The sequence below is a fragment of the Daktulosphaira vitifoliae genome, unplaced genomic scaffold (assembly GCF_025091365.1).
Source record: "Daktulosphaira vitifoliae isolate Bord-2020 unplaced genomic scaffold, ASM2509136v1 Scaffold_4, whole genome shotgun sequence".
Classification (NCBI taxonomy): Eukaryota; Metazoa; Arthropoda; class Insecta; order Hemiptera; family Phylloxeridae; genus Daktulosphaira; species Daktulosphaira vitifoliae.
Window position 1 is genome coordinate 27814484 of NW_026099575.1, and position 26322 is coordinate 27840805.

Here is a 26322-nt window from a genome sequence, read left to right on the forward strand (position 1 = left end):
ATTATTAATTTTGTTTAACGGTTAGTTCAAATATTATCAGCTGTTAAACTAATTTCGCCTTTTCAAAATAACATCTTTATAATTATTTTTAATAGTTTTATTTATACAATTCAATTCATCATAATATATATGAATACGCTGCAAATTTATGCCACTACTTACATTAATTCTAGTCAATAAAACAATGAACTTAGTGAAAACATCCAATGTTTTATGTTTATGAAATAATACGTAATTAATTGTCAAAATATCTTCAGCATACAATACTTCAACTTGTAATATTTGAAATTATTTTAAAATTCATCTAAAATTAGTTTCCATCCTGTTTATACAATTAGAATTTCAAGAATTTGATTTTTAAGAAGTTCCAAATCAACTTATCTCTAAAATGGCTACTGTGGTCACCATAGATCTCATCAGCAATCAGTATCAGATAATAATTAAACGATTGATTGAAAGACAGAAACCAAATTTATACAAGACCGTAGTTAGATAGTATAAATCATAATTTCTGAATATATCGAAAAAAAATGATGTAATGAAAATAAACTGTTAAAGATATTTGAATGGATTTCAGTTATAAATCATCTCAAAATTCCAAAAATGTCACATTTATAGGCTCAATAGTTTCGTATTATCTTTATAACTAAAATTTGATCGATTTTTAAAAACAAACTTTCATTTAACCAATTGTAAAAAAAAATGTTGACATAGACAAATTTATGAAAATAATTAAAAAACAAACTTAATGGAAAATAAAAACACGTGCCGTTTGGACACCGTACGTGGTACGAGATCAGGAGGCAGGCGTCCCCCGAACAGTTTACATGCGCCGGCACACAACTAAAGAGCGCTGCTGGCCAGAGCACGAACGTCGATTGGCTGAATCGTGTCCCGTCTGGAAGAGTGGTGGGGTGAGGTACGTATAGGTCGGTGCCCCCGCCTGGCTCCTCCAGCCAATGCCTCCGCCCCGCAGCACCTATTCGCGCATGTGCGCACTATGCAACGGTACGGCGCGCATAGGTAGAGGTAACATCGGCGGCGGCTTGCCGGCCACAGCGATCGCCGCGAGCCGACGACCGACGAACGGGCCCCGCCAATACCCTCCGCGCGCCGCCCGGGTCATAAACGATCTCACAAACAAGTGCTCAACATTCGGGAAATTACCCACTAACAAAAGGCCGCCGCTAGTTTTTACTATCTCTGTCGGCCCCGTACGGTTTTTAATACTTTTACAACGCGCCGCGTGTGTGCGCGTGCATTGTCACCGGTGTCCGTCATCGTCGTTAACCGATCGAATTAGGTTTGGTTATTTTTTCGTCGAAAACCGTCGAGTATTATTTCCGTTGTTGTTTGTTTTTTAATAAAATATATATTTATAATTAAAATACTCTATATATATATCCACAAATAGTACCGACGGCCGTTTTCGTCAAAGCTCACGTTGGAGCGGCTCGAAACCGACCAAACGCTTTTTCCGTCAGCGTATCTTGCACTATGTGGCGTTAAACGGGACACGCTCTTAAACTTTTGTTTCATTCAAGTTGTGCTTTGCGTCCAACTCTCGGACAACCGCTATTTTGTACACATTAATCGCACACCATGAGTTCCAAGTTCATCATAGACAGTATGCTTCCCAAGTACCATCAGCAGTATCACCACCAGCTTTTGAATCCGGTAATCACTTCTAGTGGCACGTTAGATTCTTCCGCCGTTAACTACAGTCTTACACCGAACAATTCTTCGTCTAGCAGTGCCGGTGGTTCGCCTCCGTCTTCGTCGTCGTTGGTCTCACCAGCGGCCGGTCGTATGTACCCTGCTTACGTTCACCATCACCACCAACAACAGTTTGGCGCGGCAGCCGCCAGTTCCATGGCGTTTTCGTCGCCAGGTTCCGCCGCCTTGGCTGCGGCCGTAGTGGACGCCGCTGACAAGTCGTCTTCTTGTCGGTACGGCGGTGGCGGTGTCCCCGTCGGTGTTTCCGCAGCCGACACGATGGTCAATAGTTACGCTGCTTTGCACCTAAACCACCACAACCAGAATGGTGCCGGATCAGCGGCCGGAGCGGTTTCGTCGATGGCCGCCGCTGCACAATTCTACCATCAAGCGGCCGCAGCATCCGCCGACCCTTTGAATTCCGCTTGTGGCGGACAGCTTGGTGGACCTGGTTCACAGGCCATGCCCGACATACCCAAGTACCCTTGGATGATTACTCCAGGTGAGTTAATCAAATTGTTAACATTAGCCTTTTTAATTTGAGTGACGGAGTTTTGGCGAAGACCACAAATTTTTCTGTAATTTTAATGTATTAAATTTTTTTTCTAAGAAAAATATAATTTATATGATTTGGCAAAGGGTGTGTGCGCCGGTTTTGGCCACTTTACAACTTGTAAATTAAGTTAATTCGTTTAGAAGCTCTTTTACGAAGCTTTGAACCGAAAGTCCCCAAAAATCATAACTTTGTTTATAGCAAATTCATTTGTTCCAAGAACAAAGTTTATAGTTTATGATCTTATTATAAATACTAAATATCAAGATAATAAAATATATACTAAGATGGCAATAGCATAGTACTCTTTNTATAAAATATATACTAAAATGGCAATAGCATAGTACTCTTTCCCTATTATTTTTTTATAAATAATTTTATTGTAAAATTTTAATTTACATTAAAATTTAATCTATGTAGATCTGCACAGTCTACAATTTGTAGACAATATTGACAAGTCGTGTATGCATATTAACGGTCTACTAATTTTATTACCCTATTAATTATACTACTGATATTTTAGGTGTTTTTTTACGGTAAATTACTCTTACGAATATTTATCGCCGAATAAAATTATGTATAATTAATTTTATAGTAATCAGTCGTTTCGGTTTAATCGTGTAGAGATAATTATTATATATACAAAAAAATTGGATAACAACTGTAATAATTAAAAAATATACTATGCCACTATCGAATTTGATACGTTTAAATAGTTATTATTTAATTATTGAGATCCATTAGTTGTGTTTTTAAACGTTGTTAAAATTTTTTAAATAGTATTTTAATTTATGCACAACAATTAAACTGTTTATTTTAATTCAATATACTTAAGCTTGAACATATTAAAAATTTAACATTAAAAGAAAAAATTAATTGATAATTTATCTAATGTTCGGTTATATGTTGAACTTGAATTTTCTATGGTATAGACATGGTGTTTATTTTTAACTTAAACTTAAACATGTTAAAAATTTTTAAATATCATTCACCAACAAGTTAAATATCCAATAAAAATATTATTTTGTCATTATGAATATTGATTTTTTTTTTAATTTTAATGTACGAGGTATTAGTATATTTAATATGATAATTCTTTAAAAATATTAATACAAATTCAAATTATTTTTATCTAAGATGCGTATTATTCTAAAATATGCCTTCATAAGTATAATTTTTTTAATGATTAACTAAAGTTCAATAGTAACATTGCAGTGATATATTGTTTTTACATGTCTATGCTTATACTAGCGAAATAATGCATTCTAATAAAAAATTGTATACTTTTTACTTAGTTTTTTTAAGAATAATTTACTATCGAACTAAAAATAATTTATGTTAATGAACAAACATCTATGCATGTCTATAATGAAATGATTTATATTTTTTACGACCAAAGAATTCGTTTAATCAATCAATTCGCGGACCACTTAACAAGCCAAAAATAATATAGTGCAATTGTAATTTTAACGCGCTCACTATTCTAATGCCAATAATGTTTCGGCAAATATTTCTCGAGATCATTAAATTGGTCCATTAGCTAATCTACTACACTTAATACGCCTGTTACATCTTACGCTTTAATATTTTTGTATTTATATAAACGTCAAGAGTGATGAAATTTATAGGTTTGTTTTGTTATTTTAAGTATTTGTTTTACGATCCTTTTATTTGCGGGTTGGATTATCATTTTCTACAATAAAAACGTAATTTGTCATAATAAGTTTTTGTTAAAATAATAAAAAAGAAACATTTCAAGCGTTTCCTCGTAGAAACTTAATAGTCATGTTTAATAAAATTGTCTCGTGTATTATATTTTATTTCGATCATGTCTTGATAAGCACTTAACCTACTTAGTATTTTTTTTTTTATGTTTTAATAATCTAAACTGTCATAATTCTTCATTTTAAAATGTTCACACGTTTAATTACAATTACGATTGATTTTCATTATACGTATTTCTCTAGTTGACGTTTAAATATACATTTGTGCTCGGATTGATTGGATTTTTTTTTACTTCTATTAACATACCCAGACATTATTGTAATAATGGACAAAATAGCATAATTGTTGTACACGCCGTTTGTTCGTTAAAAGTACTCGGTGAACTACTGAAAGCGTAAAATGGCGTGTGTAACCCTATAGTTTTTTTATTTATTCGTCGCCCCGTTTAGTTTATCGTGGCCAGCCGCCAACCTTTGGCGGGAAAAGTAACAAAACTCATATATGCGCATACATAGTTATGATGGGGATTAATTTTTACGGTCGTTTTGCCGACCGTTATTATTATTTTACTTGTAATAGTTATTGTTATAATCATTAACCACTAATTTATTTTTACAACTCTCGTACTTGCCAGTAACGAATTACTCAATTTTAAACGGAACACTCGGTGCTAGTTTCTTTTATTTGTTCAATGTTTCCAAAAATGTTGAATTATTTTTATTATTTCTTTTTTAAATTTAATGATTTTGGGAGGTCTCTCTTTTTACCCTTAGCCGAACGTGAAGCACAGCCATTAATGCGTCCATGGTTATGACCCTGATCGACTATTGTTAAGTGTTTTATAATCTTCAAAATTGTATTGGATTGGTCGGTTGGGCGGAAATGCGAACAGCATCTTGCAGTGTGTTGTGCAAAAACCGGTTGTTCTTTGAGAAGACATTTTTTTACGTGTGTTGGTAAATTACAAATAATAATAAAAACCAACGTTATGAATCATAAATTGGGCATAATAATTATTAATTATCACTATTTATTGCTTTGTCGTAATTTATNTAATTATTAATTATCGTTATTTATTGTTTTGTCGTAATTTATTATTTTCGCTCAATTATTAACTCCCAATTTACCTATAACATGTAAGGGTGTCTTCATGTTTAATATACGCTTTGAGTAGGGAAATGAAATGTTGCTGAATAGTTAATTTAGAACTCATTTTGTGCCATTATTTTTATGTTTTACTGAAACAATAATATTCACATAACTAAATCATCAATTACTTTTACAACCTATCAAAATAAAAATAAAAAAATTATGTTAGGTACTTNATTGGGCATAATAATTATTAATTATCACTATTTATTGCTTTGTCGTAATTTATTATTTTCGCTCAATTATTAACTCCCAATTTATCTATAACATGTAAGGGTGTCTTCATGTTTAATATACGCTTTGAGTAGGGAAATGAAATGTTGCTGAATAGTTAATTTAGAACTCATTTTGTGCCATTATTTTTATGTTTTACTGAAACAATAATATTCACATAACTAAATCATCAATTACTTTTACAACCTATCAAAATAAAAATAAAAAAATTATGTTAGGTACTTTTTGTTGTAGTTTATTTGTGAAGTTCAAACATTGTTAACGCCAAACATCTTTCACTCAAATTTTTTTTTTTGCCAGTTTTAATTAATTCAAAATTTAACTAAAATATCTATTTTATTTGCAGACTGGATGAATCCGTTTGAACGAGTTGTTTGCGGTAAGTAACCGACTATATTATATTATTATATTTTACCATTGATATTTAATTAATAGTTGAAATTGGTTAAGTGATGTTGTATTGGTTATTTTGGTTTATAAAAAATCATAGGTTACCTGGTGCACGTACGCTAATATTTTTCAACCAAATTTAGTTTCTAGTATGTTTTAGTTTTAAGATAAAATTCTTTTCGTCGTATTAAGAAACTTATTTATTTATAAGTGTATAATGTAAATTTTATTTTAAATAGTACCGTAAAAATTACACATTATTTAAGAACGTTAAATAAAAATATTCTGTATCCTATCATATGACGTCAATACTTAAAAAAAAAAAATACTTCTTATTTCAGTATATACATATATCAAAGAGAAATTATGAAAGTTTTAATACTCATCGTAATCCATTACTGATAATATATTTGTCCGTATTTATAAGAGATCTTTATTTTATTGTAGAATTCTAGTTTCAGGTTGCCGTAATATTATTATGGTCATTTCAAAATGATTGCGTAGCCTCGTATCTCAAAAAGATTTTTTATTTCTTAAATATCGTTTGATTTAAGTCGATTTGGTTTACTAAACTAATACTTGAATTTCAATCAGTTTTATGATCGCATTCGACAATGTAATATAAATACATAGACACATTTTAAATACGCTCTACTTATCGTATCGTAAAGGCGCGTGTGTCGTTTATTTAATACTTCTTAACTCTGCGCAAACCTAACACGGACAATGTCGAACATATTTTTTTATGGCTTACGCGCGTACACACTCAGTTACGCCGTACAGTTAATAGGTTTTTATTGAACAACAAAAAAATAACGTACGGCGGCCGGGTCCTACCAATGTAAATTATGATTTATGACCGAGTAAACTGCCTGGTCCACCACCACCATCACCTTTAATAGTGAAACTGTTGAATACTACTGTACATTGTTGCTACCGCGTCCATTGGTATGAGATAATACAGTAATGTATCTACTATACATAGCGGTACAAAAGAGTTGGGCTACCTCCGAGGGATTTATGTATTAACCCCCTCGTGTGAGAATAATTTCACCCTTTTTCATTTTAATATTATCAGTGGCTGACACAAAAAACTAATCTGGTCCTTTCTTAAAAGTGCAGGTAGGATGGGCATTCACTGGGTATATCTTTAATATTATAACGAGTACAGTATGGCGGTTGTGTTGGCCGTGTCTACTGGTACGCTATGCATGCCCGTGGGCAGCTGTTACACGGGCGAGTCGATCGAAATGCCATGGGAACCTTAAAAAAACAAATATATAAATAAATCCACAATCTTTTGACGTGGATAAATAAACGAAGGTTTTTAACTCTTGTGATTGCGTCTTCGCCGCGTAAATTTACTTCGTCTAGTGTTTCTAAACGTATTTAAACACTGCATTACATTAGCATACATTATCAAAAATGTCGCATTGTGGTATCTATAAGTCACCACTTTTTTGTTTCTGGTAAACCATAGTATCATCGTATTCCACTCGGAATATATCTAACAAAGGGGAAAAAAAGTATCCTCTAAAATTTAAATATTCAACTTGTTTGATGTAATTTCACGGAACTTGGTGTGCATCCCGTAGACTATAATTGTCTAAGTTTTGTCATCATGGCGTCGTCCGCTAACACCCCTCAGAATTCCAGCGTACACTTAATTGCGTTTTCATAACGACTGTACTATTTAATAACTACTAAGCCGATTGGCAGTTGATATTATTGTGCATACTGTGTGGATTATGAGCAGTTATATTTCAGAAACTTACTTGCTGTGTGTGTGTAATTGCTTATTAAAATAATCTTGATAGCTTTTTTGTGCGCCTGTAGGGATTCAGATTAAACCAACCGGCATAGTCATTACCATACATTTAACATAAAAATATGGGGTTCGCTGAAAAACCAAACATCTCGTTTGATTTACGATCTAGAAGGACGTTTGATTAGAATTTAACTTAACTCGGCCATTTATGATTAGCACTCAATATACATTTTCTGATAACAAACCTTTATTAATATTCGTGGGAAATCACTTAACGGCCTCGTATGATCATAATATTCACTCTTTGTGAGTATATTTATTTTCCATGTGATTTATACTGTATTTCGAGTACCCTACTCTTAATAAGGAAACTCCGGCGTGATACTTATTTCACAACTTGTAAATGTTTTAACGACTGGCACTTATATGTATTCAATGTAATGATTGTTAATCTCTTTAGACAACTGCTGGGCTGAAGAATGTGACCGTTATTATATTACTTTTATTATTATTACTTTATAGTCGCTGCTACTCAATTTGTTACATAAATTCACATTTTTTAACGGGGAGCAATTATTATATTTATCGATAGAATTACTTTTATGTTAACTGGTTTTGACCATATCAACTACACGGGTAGTCAATCATTCAAACACTTACTATGACGCTAGTTCAATACACTTTTGATCATTTTTTACACTATAAAGAACATTTACTTTACATACTCCATAACCGCATGTGGCTACATTTTCACTGACACGGTTAAATATTTAAGAAATTTATCTGTACATAATCTATTTCGTTATTTGTTTTATATTTACTAGTTGAATAATGGTGCGCGGCTATTAGAAACATAAAATTATGTTGATGTTTCAATCAAAACGATTTAGTTGTCAGTTCTATGATATATATATATATATTTGTTGGCTATCGTAATTTTATAGTTCGAAGTATAAATGAGTTCATGAATAGCAATTTTAAACGTCGTAATGGTGTTTATACACAAAAGTATGGAGTAATGTGCGAAAATCGCTCTAAATATTGACAATAAACGAATAATAATTCGACAGTTTTTGTAATGCTGCCAGTCGTTTTAACGACGGTGTTTTTATTGTCATGTGATAATCGGGTTAGTGTTGTAAAAATATTACAGGGGAAATATTGCCGTCACAAGTCCGTATAAATATCGTTAGCACCGGTTCCAATGGTTTTTTCACGATCGAGTCGAAAATAAAAACGTCGTTATAGCTTTGGCTATGCCCTCTCCGGATGTGTTAAGGTATTGCTTGATGACCGCTCGTTTGGATATCTTAACTGCAAACGATTTGATATTATCCAGTCGATAATCGGTCGTTGGATCGACCGGAATGGAATAATAACAGCAGCGAAGAAATTATAGGAAATTTATGGTTTTTTACAAAAATAGATAATTCACTGTCGCCTCTCTGTCGACACGTGCAGTCTATTCTTTTGTTGTCCTGGTCACTTATTGTCTACGTTCTGATTGTGTAAAGCTTCGGAGCCATCCCGCATAGTAATGTTGCGTTAATTAATGACACAATGCCCCATGGATTTTATCATTGTTCGTAGCCAACCTTAACTTATCCAATAATCATAAAAATATATTTAGGCGTTAGCAGTGTTGAATTAAAACACTCAAATGCCAACCATAGTTTTTATGTTGCACGTTAGCGGTGTTAGGTGTAATTGAACACTACTAAATTTCTTATTGGTTTTTAATGCACGCCATTTCGCTTTGTAACCGATTTTCTTGAGATTTTCTCGTTTGCTGGTTAGCATTTCAATGGTATTTGTGACTCGATAGGGGAGACCTGAGAGCGGGCCGCCATAACCCGTTTCTTTGGGTACATGCGGCGTGAGACGACCGCACACGCTTGCGACTATCGATCCGGTTTCTTGTAACTATGGCGGTCGTATGTCCTTACTGAGGACAACTTGGAAAATGAAAAAAACTCGTCTGGATGAATGATAATGATAATTAATGGTCGTTGTTAATCGACAACGGCAACGGATTGAAAAATAACTGGAGGTTGGTGTGCGCGCCGCCCCGTGCACACATGCGATTGTGACATATTTATTATACAGTTGGTACGTAAATAGAAAGGGTTCAACATTTTTATTATTTTTTTTTTTATCCATAGCAGAGTGTCTAAAAATAATAAACAAGACTGAAAATACTGATGTCACATTTCGGTGACTTATCTATTGCTGCTGGCCCGGTTTAATAATAATAAAAAAAAATTATAATTGTTCGCTTGAACCGCATCATCAATGGAATAATTGTTATGGTGGCAAATTTATCTGTGAACATTATTTTTATTTACAATGTGTGCATTTCAGCGCGAGTCGTATGAATTATTTATCTTATGATAATTACACATGATGATTTGACGAGTTTATAAATTGCTGAATTATTAAAATGCAGTAACGTCCGTGTTGTTGTACTTGGAGTTACGGTAGGTCGTGTTCATGAAATTTGTGCGTAGGTAGTTGTTAACAGAGAAATCGTCAATTGATTGTGCTACCACTGATAATACCGAACAAATTGATTTCCTAATGGGTTATGTGTTTATACGTAAAGTCGTACACTTATCAATTTGACGGTACGGTGTTATGAGTTGGTCTGTATGTGCGTGTGCTTTTTGCTTGTGTTTTACTAACAACTGATGGTTTTATCGTATTAAAATTAGCAGTTGTGTCACATCGTTTCGATAAATGTATGGAATTAAATCTAGATGCAGTTGTGTATGAAATGTCGGTTCTCAATAGTTCGATAGAGAAATTAACGTTGATTCGAAATGAAAGTAAAATTGTCGTTTACAATTTTCTGTATAGATTCTATAATTTAAGAGTAACATGTAACAAAAGTTTGTTAGTAAAACACATATATTGTGATTTGAAAAGAACTGTGTTTCAGTTTTTCAAGGTGTATCGCCGTTTGTCTGATACAATTAGTCTAGTATGTGTGCGTTAATATCCAACAAAAATAATTACCGCTGATTTATGTCGTCGTTTACATAATTTTATCAGTGGTAACGAAATAAATATGATTTGTTGTACAATATGCATCTTGAGGTCTTACGATAATGACGTGCTGTGTCGTGTTTTGTGCATTTTTTTACTACAGCAATAAAAGTCGTAATAACGTCACTGAATCCGATTAGCCTTTATCATGTTATTTTGTAATGCACACTGACCTGCACGTAATATATGATAGTGAGACTTGTATGAATTAGAAAGACAATGTTAGTACAAGGTGTCAAATTATGACTTGTTGCTACCACACAATGCTTACACTTAATGTATTCAACATTTTGGTACATAGTTTTCTAATTTTTTGCAGCACTCTGAATGCTAAAAATGTGTTAGGAATATAATCTTGCACTATGCCCTTTAAAAAAGTAACTGAAGTGTTTTAATTAGATAACCTATGAGTTCAATTATTTTATTTTGCATTGTTTTATTTTTCTTTTGTATAGATAAACAGACCGGATATACAACGGTGAATTATACTATCGCGCAAGGAATGTTTTGATTTTCGTTTAAACATTTTTTTTTATTAAAACGACCAAGTCTTTTTTTCCGAAAATCGGCTTACTTTGCTTTACCCTCGTCACGTTTTTTTCTCACAAAAAACCCTGCGGGACATTCCGATGTACATTACTTATTGTAATAATATTGCCGGCGTGCGTAGTTTAATTTTCCAAACCCACACGTCGCACTCGCTATGTATGCTCAGAGTAATATGGGCGTTTTTGTCTTCTCGGTGTGTTGGCGCCATTGCAACAACTATTTCTGTACACGGACTATGGCGATTTACTTGGTTTTTGAATTGTGTGGTTAACGTGTTTGTGTAATTGTTTTTTTTTTTCAGACTTATGTGATGGGCAACTCTTTGCATGGCTTATCGTCAGAGAGTTGTATGTACGCAAGGTAAAAAACGTATTATCGCAATTCGTGGTGGCGTGACGGATATTGTATTCCTTAGTCTGTGACCCGTTCGCCTTGGTAAAAAAATAAAGAGAATAAATTAACACGGTCATAAGGGAACAGACTTGGAGTGCGTATTGATAGTGGATACTTGTTTTACTCGATATTCACGTGTAGGTGCACTGAACTTTTCTATAAATCTTATAATTTACTCAATCGCCAACATAATGCCTTCGTAGTTATTCTTGTTTCCGAGTGGGGTTTTCTCACGAAAATATACAGAAAAGAGTATCTAGTTTCGGGTTTGATTTAATATTTAAAAAATTTACATGTACATTGTAAAATATTGATTACGACCATAATTTAGTTAAAAAATACAGTTGATCATTCAACTGTAATAAAATTTTGTCAAATACATTTCAATTAGAACGTGTTAACAACTAATAATTTATACATTTCAGTGATTAAAGAAAAAAGTTACGTTTATGTTGATTATTTTTTAATAGATATAATTTATATCGCTCAAATCGCATCGTTTCTATACATATAGAAATAATTAATACCTTAATTAACTCTACTTTTTACTTGCCTTTTTTTTTTTAGATTAGATAACCTTTATAACGCGTAAGTTAGTTTGACTATTATTGTTTTACTTTTTAGTAATAGTATATCACAATGTAGTAATTTTTACGTTGTGAAATTAATTATTATATTTTGCCGATGAGACTCGTGTGAATTTAATTTTCCCTGTAAAGGTTTTGTTAAATAAATTACTTATATAGTCGTGTAACAGCAATAAATTATTTGTACATAACTTATTTTTTCGTAGCAACATGTAATGGATAACAAATCTATGATGTGTATATGTATTTTATTTATTAAGGTGATGGAGTAATTTTTTCACTCGTAGTTGCTGTTCATATTTTCTCTTAATGTCTTCATACGCCTCTTACATTATAATGACTAAGTAGACCTCTGCAAAACTATGTTAAAATCCCCTTAGGTCTTTAAATTGTTTTGTTTCAAATATATTAAGCCGACAATGACGGAGCAAAGATGTGTAATTTTACTTGGTCGTCGACCGCCTTCAATTTCTTGAGGTTTCTCTATTGTTTTTTAACTTTGTATGCGTGTACTCTCTTCTTGTACAGACTGTCGTAAAACACCCGCATGGCCGAGTCGTAAAATATGAGAGTAAAGTAAAAAAATCGAAAAATGTATGTGTATTCATGATCGGCGGTATCCAGCAATCTTTGGGCGTATTTTTGTACAAAGTAAAAATTGGACGCCATTAAACCTCCTAATACTATCTTACAGATGATAATACATCGTTCATTGCAAACCGTGAGAATCGTAAAACTTGTATTATTACGTTTAAGAGATTTTAATGGAAATTTTCAATGCGTTTAATTATTTTTCAATAATAGGAAAATGAGCAACATAATAATATTATCTTACAATAGAACGCGGTTTATATATAATCAAAACAACGCGGGCCTGATAAAAATAACTCGGAGTTACCCAGTTGTACATTGATGTATATTTATATTTTTTTAACCGATTGTGGGTATTTGATAAATAATTCTAATTAAAAATTCGTTTAAAACTTGCCTACTTCCTTGTTTTTCATAACATTGTCTCGTCTAAACGTAATATTCTGTTCCTTTTTTTTTTTTTTACCTTATGAAACCGACTAACAACGGAAATAATTTATTCGCAATTTTCAACGCTTGTAAAACAGTACAATGTGTGTGTGTGTGTGTTGCGCATGTTATAATAATATCTGAAACGAAAAGTGTTCATATTTCATTGTTACGCTAAAACGATGAGAAAAAACATTATCTTCTTACGCTCATTGTATTATTCCGCACGCCTGCAAAACAAAACAGTTGCGACTACTGTTGTTGTTCGATCGCGAATTTTAGTAGTCATAACTGTCCCATTACACGGGTAACGTGTATATTACATTTAGTACGAGGAAGAGTCATCATGTTCTTGTCCGAGAACTCAGTGGTATGATGTTCGTTTGAAGTACACTGCGTTTAACTTTATTATCACTTTTTATAATATTTCTTGAAATTCTCGCATTTGTATTTATTTCCATGTCCGAAAGTCTTGGCAATAAAGGTGACGTGACTTGTTAGGTATGTAATAACAGTTTTTCGATGGCCGATACTTAAGTGTTATGTTACCGTTGCTACTCGCTACTGTTCGGAACCGCACCACGGCTGTCTTTTTTAGAATAGAATTACATTAAACGCTATTATAAATATTATAAACCGGCGAGTGTCTCGGAGTAGATTGTATTTTTTATACCGTAAAGCTTATATTATTATTCAAATTTTAGCGATAAATTTTTATTACAAGATTATCGAGTATTTTTTTTTTCTACTTGTTTTGAAAATGCAAAACGTGTGTGTGTAGATATGTAGACGCTGTGACCACCACAGTTTGCATTATCCGTTAAGGCGTTATTGATTCAATGGATATATCGGATGATCAATAAAACACATTAGTGTACTTCCACGTTGTGTGATCATCATCGACATGACGTCTTCGTTTGGGTATCTTGTTTTGCCTTTTTTCGACCGTCCGTTTCAATGCATTAAAAGCAAAATACAACTATTAAGATACCCGTGAAGAACGGATTAACCCTTTTCCGTTGTGGTGTGTTGTGACAATTAGTCCCGACTGACCATTCAAAGAGCATTGTCATTTGTAGTTGGATACAAATAATTTGTCAGATACAATAGTAAAAATGCATTTAACTTGACTAATGTCCTTGGCAATGTATATTTTTTTTAGAATAGTGTGTACCTTGTTGTTGCCTAGGAGCCAAAAAAATGTTATGCCTGGCGGCGATCCACAAAAAAAAAATTCCTTTTTCCTTATAACGGTAACCGATAGTGTTATTCAATTTTATCGTTGTTAGTTTTCTATAGCGCAATAAATATTATGACAACCATTTTTTGTGTATGTGTAACTGCCACCATACGTTTTTTTGATTTTCCTGCGTCAATGTAACTATGTTATTTAGAATAAATATTTTTCTATAGAATATTTTTAAGACATTTTTATTGCTTGCGTACGATATTGTTGTCGTGCTTGTATAAAATTATGTTTATTGTTATTATACTATTGTTGAGTAAAACGGGAGAAAATATAAAAACGAAAACCACAAACGACAGCATTAAAACTACATTTGAAAGTGTCTTTTAAACTATCAAACCACACATTTTCAGATTTAAGTCAAAGCAAATTTAGTAGGATGTTAATTTATTAGTTTTCTAATAAATTCTAAATTCTTTTTAATCGAACTTCCTAGTGAATTTTAATATTGAATATGTGAATATTAATAGTTTTCTAATTGGCCACAGACTGGATTGTCTTCATTTTCTCCTGTAATTTCATCTGTTTAAAATGTTCATTAACCCATTGTAGTATGATCCCAAGTGTTAAACTTATATTTTTAAAAAAAAAAATAAATTTCTCGTTTGGTTGACCAATAAAAGTCTAATACTACTTTTGTTGAAATTCTCACAACAATTGTCGTTTCTTTCATTTGTAATTTATGTGTATTTATAAAGAATTACACATTTTTAACTGCGACATAATTTGCAGTACATCCTACGTAAAGTATATAAGCATACAGCTGCTTATAAATTCCTTAGTTGTATGTCATTTCTACATCAACATTATTAAAATAACTATTCATTCGTCTTATCGTCTTGCTTTGCGATGCTACGGTGCAAAAAAAATGTTTAAAAAAATCTTTGAACCCTCCATATTCACTATGGTTGGGGGAATGAGAATACGAGAATTACGGTTATTGCGCCTCGAAAACGACTGAGTTTGCTGCCGTTTAACCCTCGGCGGGGGCGTTTGCTTCTGCAGTTATTCCGCCCTATACCGTCTTATATCATATTATTGTATGGATGCGATATGTATCGCCATAACCATTGTTGTACACACCCTCGAAAATATACACCGTGTTCATGGTAGGGGGAAGAGGAATGTTGTCGTGCAAAAGATCATTGCACTTGTGATGTAAAAATAATGGCATCGCATCCCCGTCTTATGACCGCCGAAATGTCTTTTTAGATGCACTCAAATGTCGCGTTTGCGCTTATTTTTAGGCCATAAATTTGTCTGCTGTAAATGTATATATTATGTAAAAGCTAAATAATATCAAAAAATCCAGAGGGTTCAAACTTCTCCTTGTACGATGCGTTATTTTTGTTTTTCTCTTTTACAACACAATGTGTATCACACAATATTGGCAATGAAATCCATTCTAAGTACTTTTTCACCAACGCATTTTCTTCTTGTATAATAAGATTTATGTTGATATGACAACAGTGGTCGACCGCGTGTGGTAAAGGGTTTCAGGTATTTTACCTGTCCGAGAATTGACCTAATTTGAGGCATCAAAACGAATTAAAATCGGATTAGACACGGTGGCAGTAAAATTTTTTTTAAATATAAACCGTTAGTATTGTTGATAATTGTTATATAGGTCAAGGCCTGTAATCGTTCACCTGCAACTCGAGTATTTTTAGTTAAATTCATTTATAAATAAAAAAAAATCCCATGACATCCCGCTGGGATTTTCATGGGCGCGCAGTCGTTTAATCCCAATGAAAAGGTCGGCTAGAAGAAACGAATATCATGGCACCTTACCATAGAGATGCTGTAAGTTAAGCATACAGTCTTTGAACGTGTATTACACAAGTCCCGTGTATTATACGTGTTCTTTTTTTTTGTGTAAGTACTGTGCGTACGCGTTGTTTGTTTGCACATTGAAATTTATCTTACTATAAATTACGTGTCACAATATAAATTACTTTTAATCGTGTGTTAAGGTATAAGTAGTATTTTTAATGTCCAAGACTAGTGTTACTCGCCTATTCAAAATAATGGCAATGTTTTAACTATATGTAATTTATATATTTTATAATAACGTGTAAAACATTCAAAACTCTCTTAAATTGTTCCAATAATGCTCGTATGTTTTTTATTATTAGTGTAATAATACCATATACGATTTGAAGTACTTCACGTTTATACCGTCAGAACTCATTTTTCAAAATAAAAAAAGAGAACAAAAAATAACGCCGAAATAGCGCATAGATGCAATAGGGTCTGATCTCGAGAATTGTACACACAAACGCAATAATGATAATATAATACATAAAAATCGCAGGTGCGCTGCTGCTCTCNGAGAACAAAAAATAACGTCGAAATAGCGCATACATGTATTAGGGTCTGATCTCGAGAATTGTACACACAAACGCAATAATGATAATATAATACATAAAAATCGCAGGTGCGCTGCTGCTCTCGAAGAGCACGTACGTATACCAATCAAGAAAAATGATAGTGTGTGTGAAGTCCATGTATAAATGGNAGATACTGCGTGTGAAGTCCATGTATAAATGGGATGAAACGAAATACAGACTCATTACTTTTTCCATTTGGCTTAGCATGGCAAGCGAGGAANGATAGTGTGTGTGAAGTCCATGTATAAATGGGATGAAACGAAATACAGACTCATTACTTTTTCCATTTGGCTTAGCATGGCAAGCGAGGAAGAAACTGTCGATATTTCCCTTAGGTGTTTTTCATACCCCCCTTCCGACCTTTTTTTTTTTTTTTCATTCGGAGTTCACGTACGTATTACTGTGAGGGGCATGATGTGAATAGTGTAGGGTTGAGTGGCAATATCATCGTATACGTTACCATCTGTTTTTGTGTACCACCATTGTTCCAAGATAGGAAGAACGGAAAGGGAGGTATTATCGTAGGGGAAAATGTCTGAGCTCTTCAGAAAATAACCAAAAAAGGTTATAGCAATAACTTTGACATAGGCGAAATGCCGCTGGTGCGAGATGAACGGGCGTACAGAGTTAGTTCCCCAAGGCTTAGGGAGAAGAAAATTGTTTACAGCGTTGCAAATTGATACTGCCGTTTCCAAGCAGTTTGTTGAATTCTTGATGAAAACACTGAATAGATATACTGCGCTGTTTCTGTGGGGTGTATTTGCCGATATATTATGACTAGTGTGTGTCGTCTGCAGCCGTATCCCCGTAGACTTATTACACACGAGGCGCACACCCGTCCAATAGGCGAGAATCGAAAACTTCTGTGATAAGGGTGAATTTCAATGGAACACAATGAACACCACTCAAAGGCTGCCCGTTTCTTTCGCTGCGCTCCGAGGTATAAGTAAACGTCGTATCGTCGCCCGACACTAGTGATACACACAGGGGAGGAATGACACACAAAAAAATAATAATATTTTTGCTATAGTCGTTTGTCGTCCGTGCATGTTGTTTGTGGTAATGTGGAAACGATAGCGAAGAACGTACTAGTATTGCCAATAAATTCGATTTGCAAGCCGGCTGTAGTGATGACAAGTTTGTCTCTCCCGATTGTATGGCTGTTATTATGTTACATTTGAAATCAATAGACCGTGTAAACAGTCGAAGACATTTTATTAATATATGGAATCTTCTTAAAAGTCCAGGTGAAAATGTGATCTATACTGGCCTTGAAAATAATTTTTTATGACCAATACATCTTACCGGACGAATATTTTCACCGACTTCAGGCAACTAGCAATCATATATATATCTGGCAATGTTTACTGCTATTGAATATTTTCTCTCTGATAATCTCGACTATATTTAACAACAGTTAAATATTTCTTATAATTTTCCTCGCCATCGCCTCTGATCTGATAGGCCTATAAATGCAAATGAATGGGTCAATGACATTTTTTAAAATTACGAAATGGTATATTGCTTTACTGCTAAAAATTAAATTAACTATAATAAAATACAATGTTAATTGGTGTTTTCATCTCAAGAAAAATTTCATTTTTCACATTTAAAATAGTAAAAAAATATTATCCCAACATTCTGGTTCATTTATCATTTATTATTACTTTTTAAGTCAACCATATGAACAATACACATTTCATGAGAACGCAAATAGCATCACATATATATTCTAGTTTCAAAATTACCCGCTCACGGCATATTCGTTTTAGCTCTCGGCATATAAACATCTATGATATTATATCTATCTTAGTCTTGAACAGCAGTCTGGAGAATTATTCACATTAAATTCAAAAAATGATTCCTGTCACCGTTTGCCATTAAAAATATTCCCCTCGGCTTCAGCCATTTGTTAGATGCATTTTCATTAAAAACACATTGCTACTTAATCTGGGTATCTTTTGTTTTTTAATATCAAGACCCATCGGCGTATCCCGTTGGATTATAATATATTATAATAAATAATAACACCGTGAAATATTTCTTCTTTAGGTGCTTTTTACTCGACCGTGAAATCCAATATCCGTGTGTGCCATATTTCTTAAGGGTGGTACATCTTATAGCAGGGGGATGTCGAAGCAATCTACCCTCGGCTGGGGTGCAGAAGGCGGTAACGATAGTTTGCAGAAGAGAGAAACGGAGAATGAGCAATAATAATATGGCAACTACAGTTAGATCCCAAAGACAAGGAAGAGTAATTTCATCAAAAACACCGCCGATACAGTCCCATGTACCCGAGCGAGGGTGCGTTTTATTGCTCGCACAATTAAATCCATTTTCTTCTTGCATTTATTCCTCCAGCGTAGGCCTGTTATAATTTATATGTATTATTTTCCCGACGTATACCTTACATAACAACGTAGTAGTGTATTTAATTAAAAAACAAGACTTGTTACTAAGGTATTGCATAGGGTCCTTTATGCGTGTGTATGTCATTCTGAGAAAAACTCGTGCTGCGGCGTTGACTAAAAGTCCTTATCACAGTTTTCTTTGCTCTTTGAATCTACCGCGTTCTAAACTAGCGAGACGATTAAGTTTAATGGCAACGACAAGAACGAATTATGTTATTAATGTTTAATATTCGCTTACACACACACACACATTTTTACAACGTGCTCGCTTTGGACGTGACCACTAAGACTTTGGGATTCTTTAGTTTTTCTGTCTTCCACGCCTTGCCCCCCCCCCTTCTCGACCGCATTCTTTTAATACACGCGGTACTTTATAATAATATGGTCGTCGTCCAACCAAGTTTCATATGAATTATGGTGTGTAAGTACAAGGCAATGTTTGGATTTTTTTAACTGTTACAGTCATGTACCGCTGCAATGTTTTGTCGACAGATCTTATAGATTTTGGAAGTGTTTTAGTTTTACATTTCAAACTCAACAAATATATTATGTCATTGAATCTAGACGATCTGATTGAAACTATACAGTACACAGCTTTAAAACTTCAAAAAAAAAAACATTCTTCTAATATAAGATTTACAGTGATTTCAATGAATATTTTTCAAACATACGGTTTTTTAAAAGAAACTGGTCTGTTTTTCGATTATTTTATAAACTTAATGTCAATGGAGTATAAAATTGTTTTGTCGGAACTTAATTGTTTTGTGTAGTACTATTAAGTACCACATAATTATTTCCTCGATACCTATGATAGTATAATAATTTTTTAATTAAACTATATTGATATTTTTTTATTATTCCTACACGTGACATTTTAGTTGGAATATTAAACAATTAATAGTGACCATTTACTCTCATGAAAACCGTCTAGGTCAGAAATCTGGTGTATATACAAATTACTCGTTAATTTCTATGATGTACATACACAATTAGTTCATTAGCCCAAGTCGATGAAGACGGTGATATTAACAGAGTTCTTGGCCAGCGCACATGGCACATTTATGTTTAGTGTATTAACCTCACATTCACATCGAGTCTAGACGTGTGCTCCTTTTAAGTAATAATAATTAATTTGTAAATACTCACAATAAAGATAAGATNGACACGTGACATTTTAGTTGAAATATTAAACAATTAATAGTGACCATTTACTCTCATGAAAACCGTCTAGGTCAGAAATCTGGTATATATACAAATTACTCGTTAATTTCTATGATGTACATACACAATTAGTTCATTAGCCCAAGTCGATGAAGACTGTGATATTAACAGAGTTCCTGGCCAGCGCGCACATGGCACATTTATGTTTAGTGTATTAACCTCACATTCACATCGAGTCTAGACGTGTGCTCCTTTTAAGTAATAATAATTAATTTGTAAATACTCACAATAAAGATAAGATTTTTAATAGTTCTAATGTAAATATGTTATAACTTGACCAGATCAGGCTAGAACATATTTAGGACTCGATGAATTTTTATTTGTCTACGGTCGTCAACGTACAGATTACTGTTTTTATATTGTTTTGTTATGATATTGAATAGACAAGTAGAGAATAACTATTTGTCCGAGCAGCCTCCAATTGGCTCTGATAGTAAATATAGTATTGTAGCTTAAGTGCTGTGTCATTGATTTTTCGTCGTTGAAATTGAATTGCATCAGTTTTTTACATTTAATGTACTCAAACTACTAAGATGTACATGTTATAGTACACGACAGAAAATTTCGTGAATAAATATTTTATGCAATAGCGACCTCAGCACGATTTATATTTGTCTGGTGTCTTTCTTAAAAATAAGTTTTTGTCAACCTTAACCGGCGTTTTGGAGATATTTTAGTCTTATGATTAACGATGAGGTATCGTCGATGTCCNAGATTATTAGCTCTGATAGTAAATATAGTATTGTAGCTTAAGTGCTGTGTCATTGATATTTCATCGTTGAAATTGAATTGCATCAGTTTTTTACATTTAATGTACTCAAACTACTAAGATGTACATGTTATAGTACACGACAGAAAATTTCGTGAATAAATATTTTATGCAATAGCGACCTCAGCACGATTTATATTTGTCTGGTGTCTTTCTTAAAAATAAGTTTTTGTCAACCTTAACCGGCGTTTTGGAGATATTTTAGTCTTATGATTAACGATGAGGTATCGTCGATGTCCCGCAGAGGTTCGTGTATTTTATATTTTAAAACTTAAAGATTCCAATTTTGTACAAGTCCATGTCGTCGGATTTGTTTATTATTCAAACCGCGACGGTTTACAGATGAAACGGAACGATAACGTTAAAAGTTATGATTTTCCATTCCCCGTGATTTTAGACGTGTGTCCTTCCATGAAGATAAAAATAAATTTATTTGGCAGCTAGAATTTATTTTATTCTATTCTACAAAGATGTATTATAATGCATTAAACGTACAAAAAAAAAAAATACAAATACAAATTTTTTATATATATCAAAACAGTGTTCTGTTGTTGAGTGTTTACAGTCACCATATTACTCACTTCGGCGAAGTATACCTCAACTTTGAGCAATGCCCGTAAATTTAAGTTATTTTCCAATAATAAAATCAATTTATGTCCTTTTAATATAAATATATAGTCTCGAGAACGTGTTTTAAATCTCACCGTCCGTCACATTTAATGCACTGGGCGTGAGGTATTTCGTGACCAAAGGTAGTGATTACGATTTACGCGACTGTCGCACGAGAAGATATATGTCTCTTAACCATTTAATATGATGAGTAACTTAGGTTTTGCCGTTGTAATTCTATAATTATTTTTACGTTTTAACGAAATTATTTTCTTTTAGACTTATGAAGTTCTTAGGTTTATGATGTAATTATGTGAGATAAGCGATAATAGGGGGAAAAATAATCTGTCATATCTACCCAATTTTGTTATATATTTAACAAATATATCTGACAAGTGAATAACTACTTTATTATAACCTTTAGGTTTCTGGGTCGTTTTACATAATGCCGTGTATTTTTTCGAAATTATCTCGCTAACTCGTATCATATCCTACTTTTGATTCGTATCTACTTGTCTAGACATCATAAATAACTATAGAAATATCTGAAGTATGTCTAATTTTGGGAACAATATATTATATATAGATTTTTTATTATAGTTCACACTTTCTTAAGGTTTTACTCGACCGAAGCCTTACTAGATAACTTGTATTTACGTTTGGTAAACGAGTATTGTTCTTTAATGTATTATTTTTATATATAAAACGTTCAATAGCTGTCGTGGCTATGAGAACACTATTGTAATTACTTGTTTGATTTCTTAAAATTCATTAACTTTAGTGAAGGACTCTGAATAAAACGTGTACCCGGTGGGTGTTTGGCAACTCCGCGGGGTTGTTGAAGTCCTAGGGAATAATGAATAGACCCTAGCGGCAGCATGAGTAACCATAGCAACGGTCGCACCAGTCTCCGCCCTTGTTCTGGCGCCATTAACGACACACGGTAATCCCCTTGGCGGCCATCGGCGGCTATCACTAGTATAGCTCAAATGTTCCTCTTCAGGGCAATCGCAGTCGCAGCGGAGGGTGTATCTCTCCCCATAGTGATGTGGAATTACACTGTTCCACAAATGAGTGCGGGTGCACGATATGAGTCTATTAAACTGCTCATATGACATCAGTACTATCACTATTTTCAATATACCAACGCGCGTTTATTACCTGTGCAATTATTGTTGTCATTGTGTGTGTACTAGTATGTCTCGCGATTTTCGGCTTGTATTTTTACTTAGTGTCGACCCTTAATGACTTGAGTAAATTACTAATGTCGTCCTCTCTGATACACTATTCTTCTCTCATAATGTCTGTAATAGACATAAAAAAATGATGTTATTTACACGTAAAGACAATCGGCCCGTTTTCATATAACATTGTTATGAAATTTAGTTAATATTTCTCATTGTTATTTGTAAAAAGATAACATATTCTTAGGTACTTTTATGCTTTGAAAAAAAAAATTTATGAAGAATATTGGGCAAGAGGAATAATAATATAATGCATTACTAGTGAAGCATGAAGAATAATTATTATTATTCATTATATTCAAGTTTGTGATGAATTTTTAGTTAGGGGTTGTGTAGGTTACTAAGTAATAACATGCACAAAAATAAACATTGTGTTTTCTGTTAATTTCTTAACAAAAATTATTAAATATCTTTCATTTATTTTTTCAACAATGTCCGGGATGATCATTTAATGAACTACATTACTTCATTTTCAGATTGAATTTTTACTATCATAAAATAACGATTGAAATTGTATGAGATTATGTGAATTGTTTTCCCATTATTAAATTTAATATTAAAGGTTGTTGAATTTTCTCATTTTATTTTTGTGCTTATACTATTTAATTTGGTTTGAAAGTGGTTTTTTTTTTTTTTAATTAATTGATACAATTAGCGAAAATTGTTTTAAACGATGCTAACGCATTATTCAGTTGAATTTTTATTTTCATAACATGAATTAATGTTGCGAACAAGTTTATAGAACAGGTCGTCGTGTTAGTGAAGTTATATTTTAGGTAAACTGTTTTACGACCATCATTAAATATTTATCGATTTTTATCGTTGTATGTGCCACAGCAACAACTGAACCTTTTAATGACGTTTTTAAGTTTCAGCAGATAGTATTTATTTAAAAACGTTTTAACCAAATTTATTGCGGAGGCGTTATATTGTAAATGTTTTTTACTAAATTGTCATCAGGACATTAGGCGCCTACAGTGAACATGATCGTGTGTTTATAATTTGACACATCCCCGCAGTGTTGTTGAAATCATTATTTTTATTTCCCAACCAATTTTAAAAACCATCATGCATGTAGCAAGACAACACGGTGTATTGTTATTTAATTATTCGTTTGAAAAAAAGTTTAATTGTGTACGTAATTGGCGTTATATTTCATGGTAAACACTTTTAAATATTGTTTGTTACTTTTCTTCGATATTTTGGATCATAATTAATCTTATAGTTGACTTTTTTAAATTAATGTAATTGAACTTATTGATCGAAATGTACAATCTTACAGCGCTCTATGTGACAGTAATCACATAATGATTAAACTCAATTTTATTATACTAAATGTAAAAAAATTCGCCCACTACTATGTATATCGTTGTGAAAATTTACAGAACTAGTCTAATATATGTTATTGACTAACGCGTATCGCCTTACTTTTTATTGTTGGCAATTTCTTTAATAGTTTTCTCTACTAACGTCTACGGTTATATTATTTTTGTGTTTCAGGTCCAAACGGTTGTCCGCGACGTCGGGGTCGACAGACTTATACCAGATTCCAGACCCTAGAACTAGAAAAGGAATTCCACTTCAACCACTACTTGACTAGAAGAAGAAGAATCGAAATAGCGCACGCTCTGTGCTTATCTGAGCGCCAGATTAAGATTTGGTTCCAAAACAGACGGATGAAGCTTAAAAAAGAGCTGCGAGCTGTTAAAGAGATCAACGAACAGGCCCGACGGGATCGCGAGATCGAACAGGCCAAGAAACAGGAACAGACCAAAATGGATAACGGTGGCGGTGGTATGGTTCACCAGCAGATGTCGCACCATCAGATGCACGAACAGCACAAGCTGCAGATGGGCTTAGACAAGGGGTCCACCGACATGCTCAAAGCCAAAACGTAAATACCCATGCACAAAAAATTATTGTATTTTTTTGTATAAAAAATAAACTCCCTTTCGATTTGAAACATATACGTAATTTACTATTATCTATATTCTTAAATTATTTTAATAATAATAATATTATTAATTAAATTTATTTTAAAAATATTACTTAAAACACTTTATAAAATTATGTTAGAACAAAAAATATATTTTCATATGAAAAAGGACGTACAATATATATATATACTTAATATTTGGTTGCGTGCTCAGTCACACGGTAGTAGTTCACTCTTTTTTTATATATATATATATATATATATTATTTGTTTTATGTTCAGGACAATTTATCAGGACTGCCGGAAACATATTAATATATTAACGTCATAATTAATATTTATAGTTTAATCGAAAAGCCCACCTTTGTCGTTTTATGTAATTTTTAATAATTTATTAAATAAAATTAAATAATGGCTTTTATTAAGTGCTAGTTGCAAATCGATGAACAAACTGTTAATATTTATCATATTTATTTTAGAAATTTAACTATAAATAATGTTTTGTTTCGTTTATTTAAATGAAAGTGCCATTTATAACAAATATACGTAATAAATAAATCGAGATGAAATTCATTTATGGTATAAGAATATTTTTCACTTAAAGTGGAAGACAATTACTTTTGACCTTTTTTTTCTTGTAGTGTGTTTCTTTTCATCACCTGTAATTTAGTTATGTTTCTAATGCATATAACTTATTGATATAAAAATATTAATTATCGATACACACTATATATTCCTCATCGGTTACCTTTTGTGTAGATTGTGGTGTGACTACTATACACATTTTGGGTGATGTTCAATTTTGAGGAATTTGTCGATTTTCGATGTTCCTAACATACAAGTATTACATTTCATTTCCAGAGCAATTATTATAATTCTCAAAACCATTTTATTTTTATCTTTTGTAGACTTCCTTTTTAATTTTGTATACGAAAAGTATAACAATTACAAGTGTTATTTTTGTTTTGTTCAAGTTTTTTAAAGACAGTTACGTTTTATTTTTTTCCCAACTTATTACTTTTCGATTGCTGTTAAATTGCAGTTGTGCCCTTTTTTCACCAGAATGATTTGAAAATCTTATTGTGATCCGTATTAAGTTTTAGTTGTTGCCATATCCAATGAAAACTTTGTTAAGTTCTTTTTCTTTATTTATTATTATTTTTTGTGTTCATATTCTTAGGGAATTTTGTTTTTTATTATATCATTATAAAAATAATTTCGCTATAAGCTTAATATACTTATTATAATTTAATTATTTTACTGTAGGATTATTTAAGTAATATTATTAGTAGTATCTACAAAGTGTAAAAAACTGATAACATTATTATTATTTTTTTATGTTTACCAAGTGAAGTATTTGCCCAAAA

General features: G+C 32.7%; 1 protein-coding gene across 1 annotated transcript; it reads left to right on the forward strand.

The window, feature by feature from the left end:
* The first annotated feature begins 736 nt into the window (after positions 1–736).
* LOC126905111 (homeobox protein abdominal-A homolog) lies at positions 737–25822 on the forward strand. The gene is made up of 3 exons (XM_050684541.1): positions 737–2218; positions 5724–5756; positions 24520–25822. The coding sequence occupies exons 1-3, from the start codon at positions 1603–1605 to the stop codon at positions 24915–24917; spliced, it is 1047 nt and encodes a 348-aa protein (XP_050540498.1). The 5' UTR covers positions 737–1602; the 3' UTR covers positions 24918–25822.
* Positions 25823–26322: the final 500 nt, after the last annotated feature.